The following is an 18,979-nucleotide window of genomic DNA, read 5'->3' as shown; positions in this document are numbered from 1 at the left end:
GAAAAACCTGCCTTAAACCAAACTACCAATTCCTAGTAAATTCCAACCTTGCCTTCCCCTCAGAAACACTATCAAAGCAGTGTCTACGTATCATGCCTCCCTGGGTTATGTTGGTAATATCTGATGACCCTGCATTCTGCCAAACAATTTATTTTTATAATGTTCTATCAAGAAATGTTTTATGCTTGCTAGATTAACCAATCAATAATAATACCAGGGCTAAAATATTATGCAAGTACTAAATCAAAATATTGTAAATTCTCCCTTAAAATATATTCTCTTTTGCAGCCTTTGGCATCAGAGGAGCATCAAAGACCAAACCTTGAGGTTCATCATTGCTGGGAGGGTACATTTCCATTTTAAAAGATAATATTCTTAGTGTATAAAGAGGCTAGAGTAGGGAAGAATGAGAATAATGCATTGTATGGTAGAGTCCTTGTTCCAGCCTGAAGGATGGCATGAAAAGGAAAGCGAGGGAGAGAAGGCAGAAGGAAGCAGTGTCCCCAGTTTCCCTTCTCCCACTTCTGCCCAGGATATGTGAAGATGAACAGGGATGCTTTTTGGGGCTCCAGGAAGATACTGTCTCATGAGCTGCCAATGGGAAGCTATGAAAGTTAACTTCCCTGTGCTTCTCTGGTTCACAGGTGAAGTTGTTGGAGTGGCTAAGAATGCAGCTGGGTTAAGAACCAACGGGACAACTGTGGGTTGTGTGGGGGCAAGGAATAGCTGCAACAGGGGTTAAGCGAGTACCACATAGTGGCCAAAAGGGGGTACAAAATGTGTACAACTATCTTCTGAACCAGTGAGCCAGCTTGAAGCCAACTCAGCAAGTGAGAGGCGAGACTTGACCTAGAAGAAGGACTGGAATGAGTTATATCGGGCTTCAAGTACACCAGCAGGGCCTTGGCCCCAGAGAAGGCAGAGGGCAAACTAAGGGTCCTTTCATGCTGCTATCTTCCCTTCTCCTCCTTTATATATTGTTAAATTAATTTAACAAGGAGGCCATTAGACTGCAGTGGCTCTAATGCTGTGGCAGACTACATAAGCAAACCAAAATCTAAGCCTGTAAATGCTTCAAAGTTATGAAATCAAAACCTAAAGACAACCAGTCACAAATAGCCAACAGGCTTTAAACTACAGCCAGTCAAATAATTTCCTTTCTTTTCTTCTGCATTTTTTCTACATAAGTCTTTCCCCTGGCTCCTGTCAGCAGAGTGCTCCTAACCACTTCCAGTTTGGCACTGCCCCATTCAAATCAATATTTGCTCAAATAAGAAGTTTAATATGCCTCAGTTTATCTATTAACAGTTCTTAGGCACAGTATTGGCAAGCATAGAAGGAGGAGAAGACATAGTCGACAAAAGGTTGCGTATTTTGCAACTATAGGATCAGACCAAGTGGCAAATCTAATAGGAAAGAAGTTAGGCTTTCCTCTACAGTAGTAAGACTAAAGATAAAATAAATAGGATCTATTTTCCTTATTGATCCCATCACAATAAGAACTACAAAGTACGTCCTAGTACTAAAGCCATGTTAGAATGAACTAACATTCATTTGTATCACTTGTAGATACAAGGATCCTGAAAAAACACCATTCCTTCTAACTAGATAACAGAGGAGACAGGACAGAGGAGGTAAACGATGTGATTTACGAATTACAACTTAATAGTGGTCTAATAGAAATGGAAGGATTCTGTAACAACCCATGGGTTTTCTACATTGGACTTTAGTTCGTAAATAGCATAATTCACAAATTAAAATGACTGACTTGAAAGATTTCATTAAAAAAATTTCCCAGTGTTTTAAAATGAAGGTAAATATTACCTTTTCTTTAAAAAGCTTGCAGTCAGACAAGCAGGAGATGAAAATATCACTCTAATTTCACTGCAAAAGTAATAACATAAGGGTTAAGTTATAACATACTATAAAGCAGGGGTCCTCAACCCCCAGGCCATGGACCAGCACCAGTCCATGGCCTGTTAGGAACTGGGCCACACAGCAGGAGGTGAGCGGCAGGCAAGCCAGCGAAGCTTCATCTATATTTGCAGCCTCTCCCCAGTGCTATCATCACAGCCTCAGCTCCACCTCAGATCCTCAGGCATTAAAATCCTCACAGGAGCACCGGTCCCTGGTGCCAAAAAGGTTGGGGACCACTGTTATAAAGCATGCCTCCTTTTTTCTCATGTCTGAATATATAACAGGTGATATGGAATCATTATCAATAAAAATAACTACTCATCAAAGAATCCTCTAAATGCTGGTTATACTTTGTATATGTGACTGCTAAATCTCACCAACGCCCTTCATAGTTGATTTGATCAAGTCCTAGACTTAAATAAAATCCATACTTCTGAAAATAGAAACTCATGAAGCTTCAGAGAATGAACTATAGAAGATATAAAAACAGTCCACTTTTGCGAAGGCTTCGTGAGTCAGAGAGTGTTTATGATTCACTCCTACATCTCCCTCATCTATCAAGGTACCTGGAATATTGTACATCCTCAATATACCTCTGTTAAATCAACAATGAATGAATAAGTCAATGACTTTGAATTGAGAGGTGGCAGCAGAGAATCATGGTTAAAATGCAAATGCCTTCACCACAAAGCCAAACTATCTTTCTTATGTCTAGGATAGAATGACCATAACTTCAGAACCAAATAAGTGGTTTATGATTATCAGACAGCCACCTCTTAGCTAATTCATGTTGAGTATTTCCATTTGTCACTGCCATCCATTGTTCCATGAGGGGCTGGTTAATTCGGCTTATTTCTGGCAAGGTCTTCTTGGAAACATTTGTGGAACTGGTTTCCTTTAAAGAATTAGAAAAAAAAGAATGATCAGGAAAACACACACATGTGCTGAGTAAAGCTTGTGGCACAGGTGGTAGACAGGACTGGTCCTCAGACAAAGGGGCTAGTGGGAGGGGCTACGGCATCAGACTGGCCTGGTTTTTCCAGTTCCTAGTCTTGGCCACTTTGCTTGGTCTGAGCCTCAGTTTCATCATCTCAAAACCAGGATAACGCAAAAGTATTAAAAACAGGGACTCTAACAGATACATATAGGCCAATATTTATCGCAGCACTATTCACAATAGCCAAAAGATGGAAACAATTCTTGTTAACCGACAGTATCAACAGATGAATGTGGTATATACATTCAATGGAATATTATTCAGCCATAGCAAGGAAGAAAATTCTGATACATGCTACAACATGGATGAACTTTAAAAACATTATGCTAAGTGAAACAAGCCACATACAAAAGGACAAATATTATATGATTCCACTTACATAAAGTAGTCGAATTTATAAACAAAATAGATTAGAGGTTACCTGAGGATGGGTGTAGAAAAAATGGAGAGTTATAATTCAATGTTTATAGAGTTTCTGTTTGAGGTGATGAAAAAGTTGTAGAGATGGACAGTGGTGGTAGTTACATTCAACAACAACATTGTGAATACAATGAATGTCACTGAATTGTTCACTTAAAATTGGTTAGAATAGCATGTTTTGTTATCGATATATAACACCACAATAAGAAAATGAAATAACAATACCCAACCCCTGGGATCCTGTTACAATTAAATGATATTATGTATACAAAGCCTTTAGACTATATAGTATGTACTTAATAAATACTAGTTTCTAGGTCCTCTTTAATCAGCCACAGATTTTTAGTTTTGTATCACCGCTTTTCAAACTTCAGCATGCAACAGAACTACCTGGTCATCTTGTTAAAGCATAGATTGTTGGGTGCATCCCCACAGTTTCTAATTCAATAAGTCAGAAGTGGAGCTCAACAATTTCCATCTAGCAAATTCCCAGGTGATGCTGATGATGCTGGTTTGGGGACCGCACTCTGAGAACGATGGTTCTGTATAATAGTTGAAACCAAATAGCTCAGCCAGAGGTGTCAGAAATCATCGTGTGGAAAGAAAAAATCTGTCTTTAATGTAGTCCTCCAAAGATATGAGTGCTCTGCTCCATATTATACCTCTGCCTCCACTGAACTTGTAATGAGTCAGGAAATTCCGCATCATTTTTTGTTTAAGGCCAAAATAAAGAACTCTTGAAAAAGATGTGTAACCATGATTCCTAAAGTTCCCTCCAGCTTCTTGACTTGAGTCCCGAGTGTACCCTGTGGTTAAATCATGAAGAAGCTTTTTTTTCCCTCCTATATCACAGGAAACTTAGGACAAGATGCTCCCTACATACCACGTCTTTTATTTTCTTCTTCATGCATAATAACTTTCTCCATCTGAACTGGATCATTCTCACTAGCACAAAAACATACCTTAATATCACCTCTCTAAACAATAACAAAACTCTCCCACTATTCCCTACTCCCCTCCACAACAAGACTTCTCTGAATTGTCCCTGTCATTGTTTCCACTTGCTCCTCTCCTATTCTCTGTCCATTTCACTAGGTCAGGTTTCATCCATTCTCCCCTGAAAAGCAAAAATAAACTTTGTGCCCATTTTACCTGAATAAACTCTGTTTCTTTCCTATTAATCTGTTGTTTCTCAGTCTAATTTGTAGGGTCCCAGCCAAATGAAACTGAGATGGGTAGAGGAAAAATTATTTTTTTCTCCCCTACAGCTGCCCGCTATCTCCAACCCTCATTGGGCTATGATGTGGGGGGAAAAAAATCTTCATTGTGTTAAGTAGTTGTTACAACAGCTAGCAGTATTTAGTCTATCTAATATCTTAGATACTTTTAACTACAGTGTCTGCCTCTACATGTCATATGGGTTAAGTAAGATGGTATATGCAACAATTAACTGTAAAGTACTATATATTATTACATTAATGTTCTTATAATTTATTTTCTCAGATGTCCAGAGGAACATGATTTCTGTGGAATGCTAGTTGGTATATCACAAAATCAAATAACTTTGAGAAAAACAGGGTCATAAAGCTAGATTTTTGAGGGTGGATCCACCTGAGACTAAGTTTTTTTCATTTGTAAAATGGAGGAAAATAATCTCAAGGATTAAATGTGTTGATTCATTTGGAGTACTCAGCTTGGTGCTGAGACATAACTGTTATTACCATCAGTATTCTTACTTAATAAAAAGTTAGTGGAAAAGCAATGAATTTCGGGTCTCATCTACTAAGAAGCCAAATGAAGAAGTGAGAATTATATAATATTTTTAAGCATTCTATGAGAGAATCTTACTATTTTAGTACAAAATTTGAATATATACAAATGATACAATATTTCAAATACTGCTCTGAAATCTAGAGTAAAATACTGTTTTTTAAAAGAAACAGAAAGTATAATAGATACCTGATATGTTGTCACAACGTTGACATACGTGCCAGCAAAAATGTGTTTGACTTGAACATCCACAAGATCTAAAAGAAAGTCATGAACACATGCTTATTGTTTTTATAAGTAAAAATTAAATCTGTCACTGGAAACCTACAACTGCTCTTTAAAAAGGTCTTAAAAACTCTGATGTAGCCAGGACATGAAAGCAACCGAAGTGCCCTACGATAGATGATTGGATAAAGATGTGGTACATATATACAATGGAATATTACTCGGCTATAAGAAGAGATGAAATACTGCCATTTGTGGCAACATGGAATCATGCTAACATAATCATGCTAAGAGAAATAAGTCAGACAGAAAAAGTTGAAAACCACGTGATATCACTTACATGTGGGATATAAACCTAAAAACAACAGACAAACATGACGGAGTCTCATGGACATGGACAGTAGACTAGTAGTTACTAGAGGGTAGTGGGGGAGGAGGAAAGTAGATGGGGTAAAAAGGGGTCAAATATGTGGTGACAGAAAGAAATCTAACTATGAGTGGTGAACATATAATGCAAAATATATATGATTTGCTGTCAAAATAAAATAAGTAAAATTTTAAAATTTTAAAAAATAAAAATAAAAAGCTTACTAAAGGTTTTCACACAGGAACATGGGCTATAGAGAAATTAAATTAGCCAAAAAGTTTTACCTTGCCTTAAAAGAGCTTAATATTCAATTAGGGAAATAAGAATGTCACACACATATACCAAAAAAAAAAAAAAAGGAAGGAAAAACCAGAATAAACAATCATTTGACTGTAACAAACAAACAAACAAACTCAGATGTATTACCAAGGTAAATTAATCTCTACAGGCAATTTATATTCTTCTAAGTGAATTTGACTACAAATAGCAGAAACGATTAATTTTGATCAGGTTACATGCAATATATTCACTTAGCTGAAAATTTAGTTTTTCATGCACTTTTGTCATGAAGCCAGGCTGATATGCTTTAGAAGAGGTTTGATTAAATATATAAAAGTATATTGTTCTGATGCTTAAGTAAACAATTTAGTATCTTCTTTTGTATTACCTTAATCTTTAGAAAAGTTTACCCAATACTCCAGGAATCAATGCATAAGAAAAAATACATATTATACAAATGAAAAATAACAGTACTAGATGAACCATAGTTCATGCACTTCTTTGAGAGGAAGCAGAATAATATTTCTCCTCCAGTTGCATCAATTAACAGATAATCATGAATTAGTGGTACCACTCATACCATTAGCAGAAATCAGGCAGCTCATGTCAAAGTTCTCCATCTGGGCCTCTGAATGGGTTGGGCTGCTTGCACAATTTCGTCCACGACCAAAAGACACCACCTCACCAGTGGTGTAGACATATGCAAGGGTGTGATAACTGCAGAAGAGAGAATACATATAATGAAGACCAAGATACTCAAGTTTTTGAGAAAAATGATGTCTATTAACACAAAATAACAGATTTATCTCATACTAAGTATGCAGATCCCTTATCACAATGGCCGAGTTAGAGAGTACCAAATGATGCTAAACAAATAGTAGGTGAATATTAACTTATTACTAACCTTAAATATATACTATTATTAATGGGTTCGTACTATGGTTTCTATCATTTATGTTTTAAAAGAAAGTTTTTTTTTTATGAATTAGGTAGATGATACTCAAACTGTCCTCATAATAAGGTTATGCAAAACTCTGAATATATATGCAAATATATATCATCTTCTACATACAAAAGCATGAGATTAATTTTGTTTTATCAACTCAAGTAGACAAACACCACTATTTTTGTTGTAAACCTACCCCACCCCCCAGCACCTAGTTAAGTGGTCTATAAACAGTAAGCTTCCAATTAATTCTTATTAAATAAGTGAAATGCCTTGGGTGAAGAAGAAAAAATGGAAAAATTAAACCATATTTGGAAGAAGTAAACTTTCAGAAAGGAAAATGATCTATAAAAAGAATAGTCACATATTTTAAGGTTATAAGGTTTGATAATATTCCATATGAATCATTTCTAATAAAATATAACACTTTCCACTCATTTAAAAAAAAAAAAAGCCTATTACCTTCCACAATCTATCTGTGAAACTAGACCATCAATTCCTTCTACCTGTTGTGGACCTCTCTTTTTAGCAGTGGGGTTGTATCCCAGCTGTCCACAGCTATTGTCTCCAAATGTGAACACTTTTCCATTCTGTTTTAGAAAAAAGAAATCAGACTAATTTCAAGTTAAAAAAAAAAAAACTTAAAAGGTAAGATTAAGTATATAACAGTTATATAAGAGCACTCTGTGAAATATAAGACCTATGTAAAGGGGAGGGGTCCTGTACTTACTATTTCTAATAGTGAATATAGAGTTAAAACATTAAACGAAAAAATTAAACAAAAAAATCATTGGCATTTCCTTACAAACTAGGCACTTAATACATGTTTGTAGAATGAATGGATGGACAAATAAACAAGTTCAAAAATAACACTAACTTTTAAGTATAGAGTTGTTTTATTTATTTGTACATTACTCAGAAAATAATCTCTTTTCAAAAGATGATTCTTTTTTTAAATTTGTTTTTCAATTACAGTAGACATGCAATATTATCTTAGTTTCACGTGTATAACATAGTGATGAGACATTTACATAACTCTGAGGTGATCACCCCAGTAAGTCTACTACCCATTTGACACCATTCATAGTTATTACCATATTATTGACTATATTTCCTATGCTGTACATTATATCACCACAAGTATTTTTATAATTAGCAATTTGTACTTCTTAATCCCTTCCCCACAACACCCCTCCCATCTGGCAACTCTCAATTTGTTTTCTGTATCTATGAGTTTGTTTTGTTTGTTTGTTTTTTAGATTCCACATATAAGTGAAATTATATGGTATTTGTCTGTCTCTATCTGACTTATTTCACTTAGCGTAATACCCTCTAGGTTCACCCGTATTGTATCAAATGGCGAGATTTCATTCCTTTTCATGGACAAGTAATAGTCTGCTGTATATATGTACTACCTCTTCTTTATTCATTCCCCTATCGATGGACATTTAAGTTGTTTCCATATGTTGGCTATCGTAAATAATGCTGCAATGAACATAAGGGTGCATATGTCTTTTCAAATTAGTGTTTTGGATTTCTTTGGATAAATACCCAAAAGTGGAATTGCTGAGTCATATGGTAGTTCTGTTTTTAATTTTTTGAGCAACCACCATACTGTTTTCCAATTGGCTGCACAAATTTACAATCTCACCAACAATGCACAAGGGTTCCCTTTCTTCACATTCTCGCCAACACTTGTTGTTTGTTGACTTGATGATAGTCATTTTGACAGGTGGTAGGTGATGTTTTGTTGTGGTTTTAAGTTGCATTTCCCTGATGATTAATGATGTTGAACGTCTTTTCATGTGCCTATTGGCCATCTGTATGTCCTCTCTGGAGAAATGTCTATTCAGGTCCTCTGCCCATTTTTTAATCAGACTGTTTGGGGGTTTCTTGGCATTAAGTTGTATGAGTTCCTTATATATTTTGGATATTAACCCCTTATTGGATATCTTCCAATATCTTCTCCTATTCTAGGTTGTCTTTTTGTTTTGTTGATGGTTTCCTTCACTGTGCAAAACCTTTTTAGTTTGATGTAGTCTTATTTGTTTATTTTTTTCTTTTGTTTCCCTTGCCCAAGAAGATATATCCAAAAATGAAAGCAAACAAACAAACAAACAAACAAAAGTATTGCTAAGAACTATGTCAAAGAGTTTACTGCCTATGTTTTCTTCAAGGAATTTTATGGTTTTGAGTCTTACATTTAAGTCTTTAATCCATTTTGAGTTTATTTTTGTATATAGCGTAAAAAAGCGGTCTGGTTTCATTTTTGCATGTATTTTATCATTTTTCCAACACTACTTATGGAAGAAACTGTCTTCGGTTCATTGTATATTCTTGCCTCCTTTGTCATTGATTAATTGACCATATAGGCATAGGTTTACTTCTGGGCTCTCTATTCTGTTCCATTGATCTATGTGTCTGTTTTTATGCCAGTATCATTCTGTTTTGATTACTATACCCTTGTAGAATAGTTTAATATCAGGTAGGGTGATGCCTCCAACTTTATTCTTCTTTCTCAAGATTGCTTTGGCTGTTCAAGGTCTTTTGTGATTCCACATAAGTTTTAGGATTATTTCTTCTAGTTGTGTGAAACGCCATTGGTGTTTCGATAGAGATTGCATTGAATCTATAGATTCAATAGGTAGTATGGACATTTTAATGATGTTAATTATTCCTATCCATGAGCATGGTATATCCTTCCATTAATTTGTATCTTCTGCAATTTCTTTTTTGAGTATCTTATAGTTTTCAGAGTACAGACCTTTTACCTTTTTGGTTAAATTTATTCCTAGGTATTTTATTCTTTTTGATGCAATTGTAAATGGGATTATTTTCTTAATTTCCCTTTCTGATAGTTCGTTATTAGTGTATAAAAATGCAACTGATTACTGAATATTAATTTCGTATCTTACTATACTGAATTCATTTATCAGTTCTAATAGTTTTTTGGTGGAACCTTTAGGGTTCACTCTATATACTATCATATCATCTGCAAATAATGACAGATTTACTTCTTTTCCAATTTGGATACATTTTATTTCTTTTTCTTGTCTGATTGCTGTGTCTGGAATTCCAAAACTATGTTGAATAAAAATAGTGAAAGCGGACATTCTTGTCTGGTTCCTGATCTTAAGGAGAACGCTTTCAGCTTTTCACTCTTGGGTAAGATGTTAGCTGTGGGTTTGTCATATATTGTCTTTAGTATGTTGAGGTATGTTCCCTCTATCCCTATTTTGCTGAGATTTTTTATCATAAATGGATGTTAGGTTTTTTCTAAAGCTTTTTCTGCATCTATTGATATGATCATATGATTTTGATTCTTCATTTTATCTGGCATATTATAGTAATTGATTTGTGGATATTAAACAAACCTTGCATCCCAGGAATAAATCTAATTTGATCATAGCCTATAATTTTCTTTTTTTGTAGTATCTTTGTCTAGTTTTAGTATCAGGTAAATACTGGCCTTATAAAATGAGTTTGGGAGCCGTCCTTCCTCTTCAAATTTTTGGAATAGTTGAGAATTATAGGTATTAATTCTTCTTTGAATGTTCGGTAAAATTCACCTGTGAAGCTATCTGGTCCAGGACTTTTGCTTGTTGGTAGTTTTTGATTACTGATTCAATTTTGTTGGTAGTTATTGGTCTGTTCAGATTTTTTGTTTCTTCCTGATTTAGTCTTAGAAGATTGTATGTTTTTAGGAATTCATCCATGTATTCTAGGTTGTCTAATGTGTTGGCTTATAATTATTCATAGTATTTTCTTATAATCCTTTGTATTTGTGTGGTGTTGGCTGTCACTTCTACTCTTTCACTTCTGATTTTATTTATTTGAGTGTTCTCTTTTCTTGATGAGTCTGGCTAAAGGTTTATCAATTTTGCTTACCTTTTCAAAGAATCAGCTCTTGATTTCATTGATCTTTTGTTTTGTTTTGTTTTAGTCTCTATTTTGTTTATTTCCACTCTGACCTTTATTATTTCCTTCTTTGTACTTACTTTGGGCTTTGTTTGTTCCTCTTTTTATAGTTCCTTTAGGTTACGTTGTTTATTTGAGATTTTTCTTGTTTCTTGAAGTAGGCTTGTATTGCTAGGAATTTCTCTTTTAGAACTACTTTGACTGTGTCTTATAGATTTGGGGTCATTGTGTTTTCATTTTCATTTGTCTCAAGGTATCTTCAAAAGATGATTCTTGATTAAATTAACTCTAGCTTTCTCTTGCCAGCTAAGAATAATATATTTCAAACATGCTTTTAAAATAAGTAATAAAAGTTATTTTAGATATATAGTTTTTAAATAAACATTTCATCTACATAGTTTTCAAGTCTATTCCTTATGGCAATGGAGCAAATCCATCACATTGGAATATACTATGTGGCTAGTATAAGAAAAGGAAGAAAACATTCAGGAAGCCAGCTTGTATCTGTGCCTTGCAAGAAACTGAACAAAGTATATTCTAGTCTGTAATGGGGGTTATTGAAAACTGTAAAAATTACTTTGTTGCTCCTGTAATAACTTTCATCTATAGAATCACATTATGAATAATTGCTAAAAGGATTAGCTCTTATATTAACCTAATTTAATCTGTATCTAAAAACATAACCTAAAAATGATATTAGCTTTTATTATAGGATCTTCAAAATTTCATGGTTTATATTGGGTTAACTTCTTCTCTTAAACATTTATACACTAAATGAATGTCTTGAGAGATTGATCCACATATTGCTTTCATCAATAATCAGTACAAGGTACGTTATGGTAACATTTCTCTGGGATTTAAAAGAATAGCAAGACATTTTGGATTACCTGGGTAAGCACTGCAGTATGTTCATAACCACAGCTGATATAAATCACATCTAGACTCTTCAGTGCACCAATTGAATGAGGCTTGTATCTTTGTACTGTTGAAAGAAAGCAGAATCTCTAGATTATAAGAAGTAGGCTCAGATATCATGAGTTTTTAAATTTTTTATACTTTTTAATATTTTTATTATAATTCATCATAATTTTTAAGTGAAAAAATAATCAGAGGTATAAAACAGAAGGAAAGCTCTGCTTTAGAAAAGAAAAGCAGTCTTTTAGCATTTATTTCTGGAAACTATTTAAGCTTCTGGAATTCCTAAGTCTACTGCCCTAGAAAGCTAAGCTTTAAGATTCTCATCCCAATAATGCTACCATCATGTCGTATTCATTTCTGTCACACAGTAAGTGTTCTGCAAATATGTAATAATAATTGAGAAAATAAAAAGACCTACTTATGTTGAGAGTTAAATGAAATGAGGTATAAGTACTCAGCTTGGTACTAGCACTTAGCATATGCTAAATACATGTTAGCCAAATGTAAAGAATTGATCAGAGGAGGATGGGGTCCATTGGAAAACTTCACAATAAATTTGTTTAAAGGTTGCTAGAGGAACTGGTTGTTTCCCCTACTACTAGCAGGCTTCTAATCCAGTGGTTCCCAAACTTTGCTGCACATCAGAATCGCCCATGGGATCTTTGTTAATGACTGATGCTTGGATTCCATCCCCAGACATTCTGATTTAATTGGTATAGGGTCCAACCTGGGCACTGAGATTTGTAAATGCTCTAATGGTAGACAGAATAATGGCCTCCTAGAGATGTCCATGTCCTTTTCCTGGAGCCTGCGAATATATTAGGGTACATGTCAAAGGGGAAGTTAAGGAAACAGATGGAATTCAAGTTGCTAATCAGTTGACCTTACAATAGGGAGATCACAAGGGTCCTTTAACTGAAGAAAAGAGGGGTAGAAGAATCAATGTCAGAGTAATGTGACTGGAGAAAGAGTTAACCAGTCATCGCCGGCTCTGAAGAAGAAAGGGGATTGAGTGAAGGATTGCAGGTGACCCTTAGAAGATGGAAAAGGCAAGAAAATGGTTTCTATCCTAGACCCTTCAGAAAAGAACAGAGCCTTGCAGACATTTTGATTTAGCTCAGTGAGACCTGCACCTGACTTCAGACCACCAAAACAATAAGATAAAAAATCTGTGTTGTTTTAAGCCACTAAGTTTGTGGTAATTTGTTACAGCAGCAATCAAAAATTAATAAAGCCTCTAGGTGATTATAATGCGTCAAAAAATTTGGGAACCACTGTTCAAAACCTTGAGACTGCCCTTTGCAAAGTTGGTCTTCCAACCAGAAAAAATAATGATTTACTGCAAGAATAAAACTATCTCCTTACCTGGGGTATTATTTCCACTGAGGGCCAGCTGCCCTGTGTTGTTGCTTCCCCAGCCAAATGAAGTACCAGAGAGAGACAGGGCAAAGCTGTGGGCTCCTCCTGCAGCAACCTGAGCCAGAGGGATCCCCTCCAGGGACCTCACCCTCTGTGGGCTGGCTTGGGAGGGGAACTCCTTCCCCAAGCCCAGCTGACCTTGGCTATTCTTTCCCCATGAATACACTTGGCCATCTGCAAAAATACAGAAGAGCAATTCAGACTTGCACGCACAATGGAATACCAAATTCAAGTAGAAACCACCACCCTAATTCTAAAAATCTTGAAATAATAAAACAGGGATAAAAGAGGTTAAAGTATTCTGACTAAAGGCAAGGAGGATGGTCAAGATCATCTTTATGAGTCTCTTCTAACAACATCCACTCCTCTTCTCCTTCCAGTTAAAGAGCAACCATGTTATTTCGGGTGCTCAGGCCAAAAAGCTCGGAATCATCCTTGACTCCTCTTTTTCTTTTATACCCTTCAACCCAGCAGATCCTAACACTTCATAGTTAATCTAGAATCTAACTACTTCTCACCTCCCCACTGCTACCACCTTAGCGGCCAAGTCACCATCATTTCTGTCCTGGAGAATTACAACAGCACTTCACTAGGCTCCCAGATTCTACCTTTGCCCCCAGCAGTCTGTTCTCCGAAAAACAGCAAGGGTGATCTTTTAAAAATATAAGTCAGATCGAAGCCTTCGAGAGTTTGGTATCCTACTCAATAAAAGGCTGATTCTTACCAACAGCTCACAAGCCTTACATCCCCGGTACTCCCCATGACCACTTCTCAGACTTCATTTCCTCCTTGCTCATTTCTCTCCAGATCTCCTTCTGTTGCTGAGCACACTAGTGGGCGTGCCCTCTACCTCATGGCCTTTGTTTCTGGATCATTGCTTTAGCATCATGTGTCCCTCCATTCCTTTTGATCTCTGTTCACATGTCGCCTTATAAGAGATAGCTTCTCTGACCTCTTCTATAAACAGAAAGACCCCTTTCCTCCACCCAGGTATTTGCTCTCTGTCCTCCTACCCTGCTTCACTTTTATTCGCATCCTTATCTCTATCTGTTATATCATGTAAGTATTTGTGTGTTTAAGTTTCAGTTTCCCTACTTTCTTTCAGAATATAAACTCCATGAAAGCAGTGTCTTAAGTTTGTTCACTGCTATATTCTCTTTGCTGGCACTTGATAACTACTTGTAGGCACTTGATTGACATTGTAGGCACTTGATAAATACTTGTGGATTGACTCTCCGAGGGAGAAAAAACAACATTTTATATTGAATTTGACCAGAGATAGATAATTAATATTAGGTTAAAAATCATGCTTTTCTAATGATTAATTATTGAGCCAGAGAAATGCCAACACATCTCAGATTTTTGTGTTATTATATCTGATTTTTATTGTGAACCACTCTATTTCTACTACTGAAAATAATTTTTGAGAGTGTACTGGAAAATGTCAAACTCTCATGAAGGTCACCATAGCAAATGTATTCAGTGCTGGACTCTACATAGCCTTTACATTCCAGACCAATGCAAAAACAAATCAATAGTCCAGAGAAATAATTCAAATCATTTCAATAAGCAAGAGGAAAGACCATTCGTGGCAACATGGATGCACTTTGAGGGCAATGTGCTAAATGAAATAAGTCAAAGAAAGACAAATACTATATGATTTCACTTATATGTGGAATCTTAAAAAAAAAAAAAAAAAAAGCTCATAGATACCAAGAAGAGATTGGTTATTGCCCGGGGCAGAAGCAAAGGGAGGGCAAAATGGTGAAGGGAGTCAAAAGGTACAAACTTCCAGTTATAAATAAATAGGTCATGGGGATTTAATGTATAGCATGACAAGTCAAATAATACTGTAATGCATATTTGAAAGTTGCTAAGAGAGTAAATCTTAAAAGTTCTCATTACAAGAAAAAAAATTCTGTAACTACGTTTGGTGACAGATGTTAACTGGACTTATTGTGGTGATCATTTTGCAGTATATACAACTATTGAATCATTATGTTGTATATCTGACACTGTATAATGTTGTATGTCAGTTTTACCTTGATAAAAAATATAAATAAAAAGTTTGTAATTTTAAAAAATAAGAAGGAAAGTAAAGCAGGAAAAGAAACTAATATTTATTATACCCCTATGCTATCTGCTGTGGACTGTACAGGATATATTGTGTACCTTCTCTCACTGAATCTTCTAAAGAACTTTTAAGTTAGGCATCCATGTTCCTATAGGTGAGAAAACTGAGATTCAGCAAAGTTAAATAACTTACTTTATATCAAATAGCTAGAAATGGTAGGTAGAAGTAATCACACTATAGCCATGGGATTGTCCTGCTTGCATAGCCTGTGTGGTACAGTGATTAAGGTTTTAGGGTTGGGATATAAACAAGTATAGATTCAAATTTCACCTCTTCTGTTTCTTAGTGTGTGACATTAGGCAAATTATTGAAAGTCTTGGAGCCCAAATGTCCTTCTGTGTTTTAGTACACGAGACAACACATGTAAACCATTTAACAGAGTAGCTGGAACACAGAATGCAACCAAGAAATGTTGGCTGTCCATGGCCCCTGTGGCACAGTTGCAATTATGCATGAGAAACCACCTGAGGGACATGCAAATATCAGACATTTCTTGAAGGGAATAAGAATATGACACTTTGGGATAAGGGTTATTTTGAGCTGAAGGTAACTGAGAATCAACAGATTCAGAAAGAATTCTCCACTCTCCCTTAATCCACCCAAAAGCAAGGCATAAATTTCCCTTGTGAAGATATCCTCCTCTCCTGTACCCAGAATGGGAGAGGGACTCATGACCAGAGATGGAGAGTTAGCATTGACATGAGTCTGCATAAACAACCCTTACTAAAATAACCCTTATCTTCCATTGGTTTCTCCCCGACATTTCCAAGTCACTTTCTCATAATTTATCTCTCCTGGTCCAAACCTCCTATCCTTTGTTAAAATGATATATAAGCCCCCAAATCTAACTACTTCTTGAGTTTCTTTTCTGTGAACTCTCATGCATGGAAATTATCAATAAAAATTGTGTGCCTTTTCTTTTAGTAAACTGTCTTTTGTTAAATTTGTAGACCCCCAGGTACTGAACCTAAGAGACCCCATTGAGAAATTTGGCCTGAAGATGGACAAAAGATGGGAGATGTTGGTAGAAAAAGTGTAGAGCCACAATTGTGCCATCTTGACTTTTCTTTCTTTGATCTAAGTAAAAAAAGACAAATAGGCCTTTGTCTGACTTTACTAGCATAGACAAGCCACTCAGCATACTGCGCAAAGTGCTGGAAATAAAGCCACTACTGCATTCTGAGCGTCAGCCAATCATGTCATGTAAACAGAGATGGTTCTTTATGGCGATATGAATTAGGCACTACTTGGAGTATAATAAAGACAAAGAAAATGGGGGGGGGGGGGAGAGAATATGAAGAACAAAACATCTTATGAAATTTGGACAGTTAAAAATTTCTAAATGCATTAAAATAAACTCCAGTGTATTAAAAATCAATAGGTATCATTTATATTAAAAAAAAAAAAAAAACTTCTTAATGACACTTAGGAGATCCAAAAAGCGTTTTTTACCTTCTGATAATGCCAAGGAATGGTAGTGTCCACAGGAAACTTGTATTATTTTTATACCAGTCAGGGTTTTTATCTTCCTATAATAAAAATGATATAAAATCTATTAATCATTTTTTTAGAGTGGATCACCAAGCAGACTACAGATATTTAAAACATTTGGTCTAGGAAAACAATTTATGGTCTTACATCTCTGTAGTACCTTTATTCCAAAGCTCTGAACTGTTTTTAACATAATATCAACATGTACAAATGTATAGGGCAGAATCCAAAACAGTATATAATGTGAAAATGATGTTTACTGGACTTTTAATGCATTATTTGACTAACTTTTATCTTATATTTAATGGCCTAAAAGAAAAATAAATTTCTTCATACACATATAGCACAGGGCTTTAGAATTTATAGAGCACTGTCACCTACATCACCTAATTTAAGCCCTGTGAAATAAAGAAAGCATTGAGTTGAATTGCCATTTTTGTGAGTCAGAACATAATTATCAGCATTTCATATGGCTGAACCTAGTAGAACTCAAAGAGGTCTAATATGTATTAAACTGTAGAACTAGACTCAAACCTTGATCTTTTCATTCCAAGTTCAATGCTCATTCCCCAAAGCCACAGTGATTTCTCACACGATTTAATGGCCATAGGAAGTAACAAGAAGTAACTTCTTAGTATTAAAAAAAAAACATGCTTTTGAACATTTCCAAAGCATGTAATTCGTGAACACAAAATTCAGACTGCTTGTTGTATCATTTGTACTAGAAAGCTGTTTGTGAGGATATGATTTTTTTTCTTCCACTCTATTAAGTAAAATATTAGGACCCATTAACTTATAACAAGCCAAAAAGTTATGTTGGGAGAAAAAGTTTTCCAATATGGGTACAGTGATTGGGGACCTGCAATTAATTGACAATAGATTAACAGGAGAAAAGACAAGATTTATTTATATGTACACAAAGGAGCTCCCAGTAATAAAAAATTTATCGAATAGCCTGAGTAAAGGCTTATATATGTCAACTTAAGAAAGCAGGAAGGTGGTAGCGGAGGTTAGGGCTTCAATAGGAGAGTATGGAAGGCTCCACTGGGTTTTTTGATGCTGATTGGTCAGTCTGTCTTCACAGTAGCTGAATTAAGGATCATGTTTGCCTCACTTCTACCATAGGAGGGTTAATGGCAGCTGAATGTTAGGAGGCTCTACTTTAGTCAGATAGGGAAATTCAGAAAAGATCGCTTTTGGTATCTTCAGTAGCTCAAATGTTTTCATTTTAATCTGTGTACCAACTCTAGAGGTCCAAGTGGTATAAAGTTCTTTCTAATAGATAAGATTAAGATCAAAGGATAACATGTTCTCTCACTTCACTGTGCCCTACTTTCTAGGACTCTAAATAATAATTGATATTAAAAGTTTTTTTCCAGCCTCTTTCCCCTCACTACACTGTAATGGTTGAGGTTAGGGGCTGTGTCTGCCACAGTCATTTTGTACCCTGGTATCTTGTATGGTACATGGCACATGGAACTCAAAACTACTGAATGAATAAATGAATTAGAATACTTACTTAGGTGTAAAAATTTTTTCCTTACATTCTTCAATCCCCAGCTGTCCTTCAGAACCAGCTCCCCATGCGAACACCCTCCCTTTGTGACAGACAGCCAGGGAATGTTCCTTTCCACAGCTCACGAGACCAACGAGTAGAGTTTCCAGTGCCTTAATTAGTCCTTTGGGAACAATGACAAAACAAAACAAAAACCCCACAGATTATTAATTTACAGCAAGTTTAATAAGATAGTACTTTCCTTCAAAAAGAAGGGTCACTCAGATTTCTCATCTCCTCCAATGGGTTTTTAAATCAAGGCCTAAAATCCATGCTAAAGGTGTGAAGGAAATACCTCAATGTGTGCTATGCTGTCTTTATGGGAAAATAACTGCTATTTAAAAGGGTGGAAATCTTGGAGGAGGGGAAACTGTAGGGACTATGGCGCTTGAGCTACTGTTTCTCTATGATGGTGGTAGCAAAACCCAGCAAAATAAAGGTGGCTGCAGGGAAGATGAGATCGCCTCCACTCCACTCTTCTGTCTTCCCAGCCCTGAACAGTAAGAACAGGGAATCCCTTGCTCAGAAGGAAACAAGCAGGGAGCATGTCTCATGACTGTGAGAAGCAGATGCTAGAACTTCTCACAGTGAACAGTGCAGTAACACGCCTCTAAATGGGCCAA

The 18,979-nt window shown here is 35.7% G+C and overlaps 1 protein-coding gene across 1 annotated transcript in view; it reads right to left on the bottom strand.

Moving 5' to 3' along the window:
- HERC6 (HECT and RLD domain containing E3 ubiquitin protein ligase family member 6) overlaps nt 1-18,979 on the bottom strand; it is a 44,727-nt gene that overhangs the window by 23,773 nt on the left and 1,975 nt on the right. The window contains exons 2-10 of the mRNA XM_006910719.3: nt 18,321-18,480; nt 16,763-16,839; nt 13,123-13,350; nt 11,727-11,821; nt 7,384-7,511; nt 6,556-6,692; nt 5,294-5,361; nt 2,691-2,812; nt 1,825-1,884 (exon numbers count right to left, since the gene is read on the bottom strand). Coding sequence (XP_006910781.1) covers nt 1,825-1,884; nt 2,691-2,812; nt 5,294-5,361; nt 6,556-6,692; nt 7,384-7,511; nt 11,727-11,821; nt 13,123-13,350; nt 16,763-16,839; nt 18,321-18,480 — 1,075 coding nt within the window. The remainder of the gene's footprint in view (nt 1-1,824; nt 1,885-2,690; nt 2,813-5,293; nt 5,362-6,555; nt 6,693-7,383; nt 7,512-11,726; nt 11,822-13,122; nt 13,351-16,762; nt 16,840-18,320; nt 18,481-18,979) is intronic.

The sequence above is a fragment of the Pteropus alecto genome, unplaced genomic scaffold, assembly GCF_000325575.1.
Source record: "Pteropus alecto unplaced genomic scaffold, ASM32557v1 scaffold63, whole genome shotgun sequence".
Taxonomy (NCBI): Eukaryota; Metazoa; Chordata; class Mammalia; order Chiroptera; family Pteropodidae; genus Pteropus; species Pteropus alecto.
Note: the sequence above shows the minus strand (reverse complement) of the source record. Positions and strands in the feature narration are given on the sequence as shown.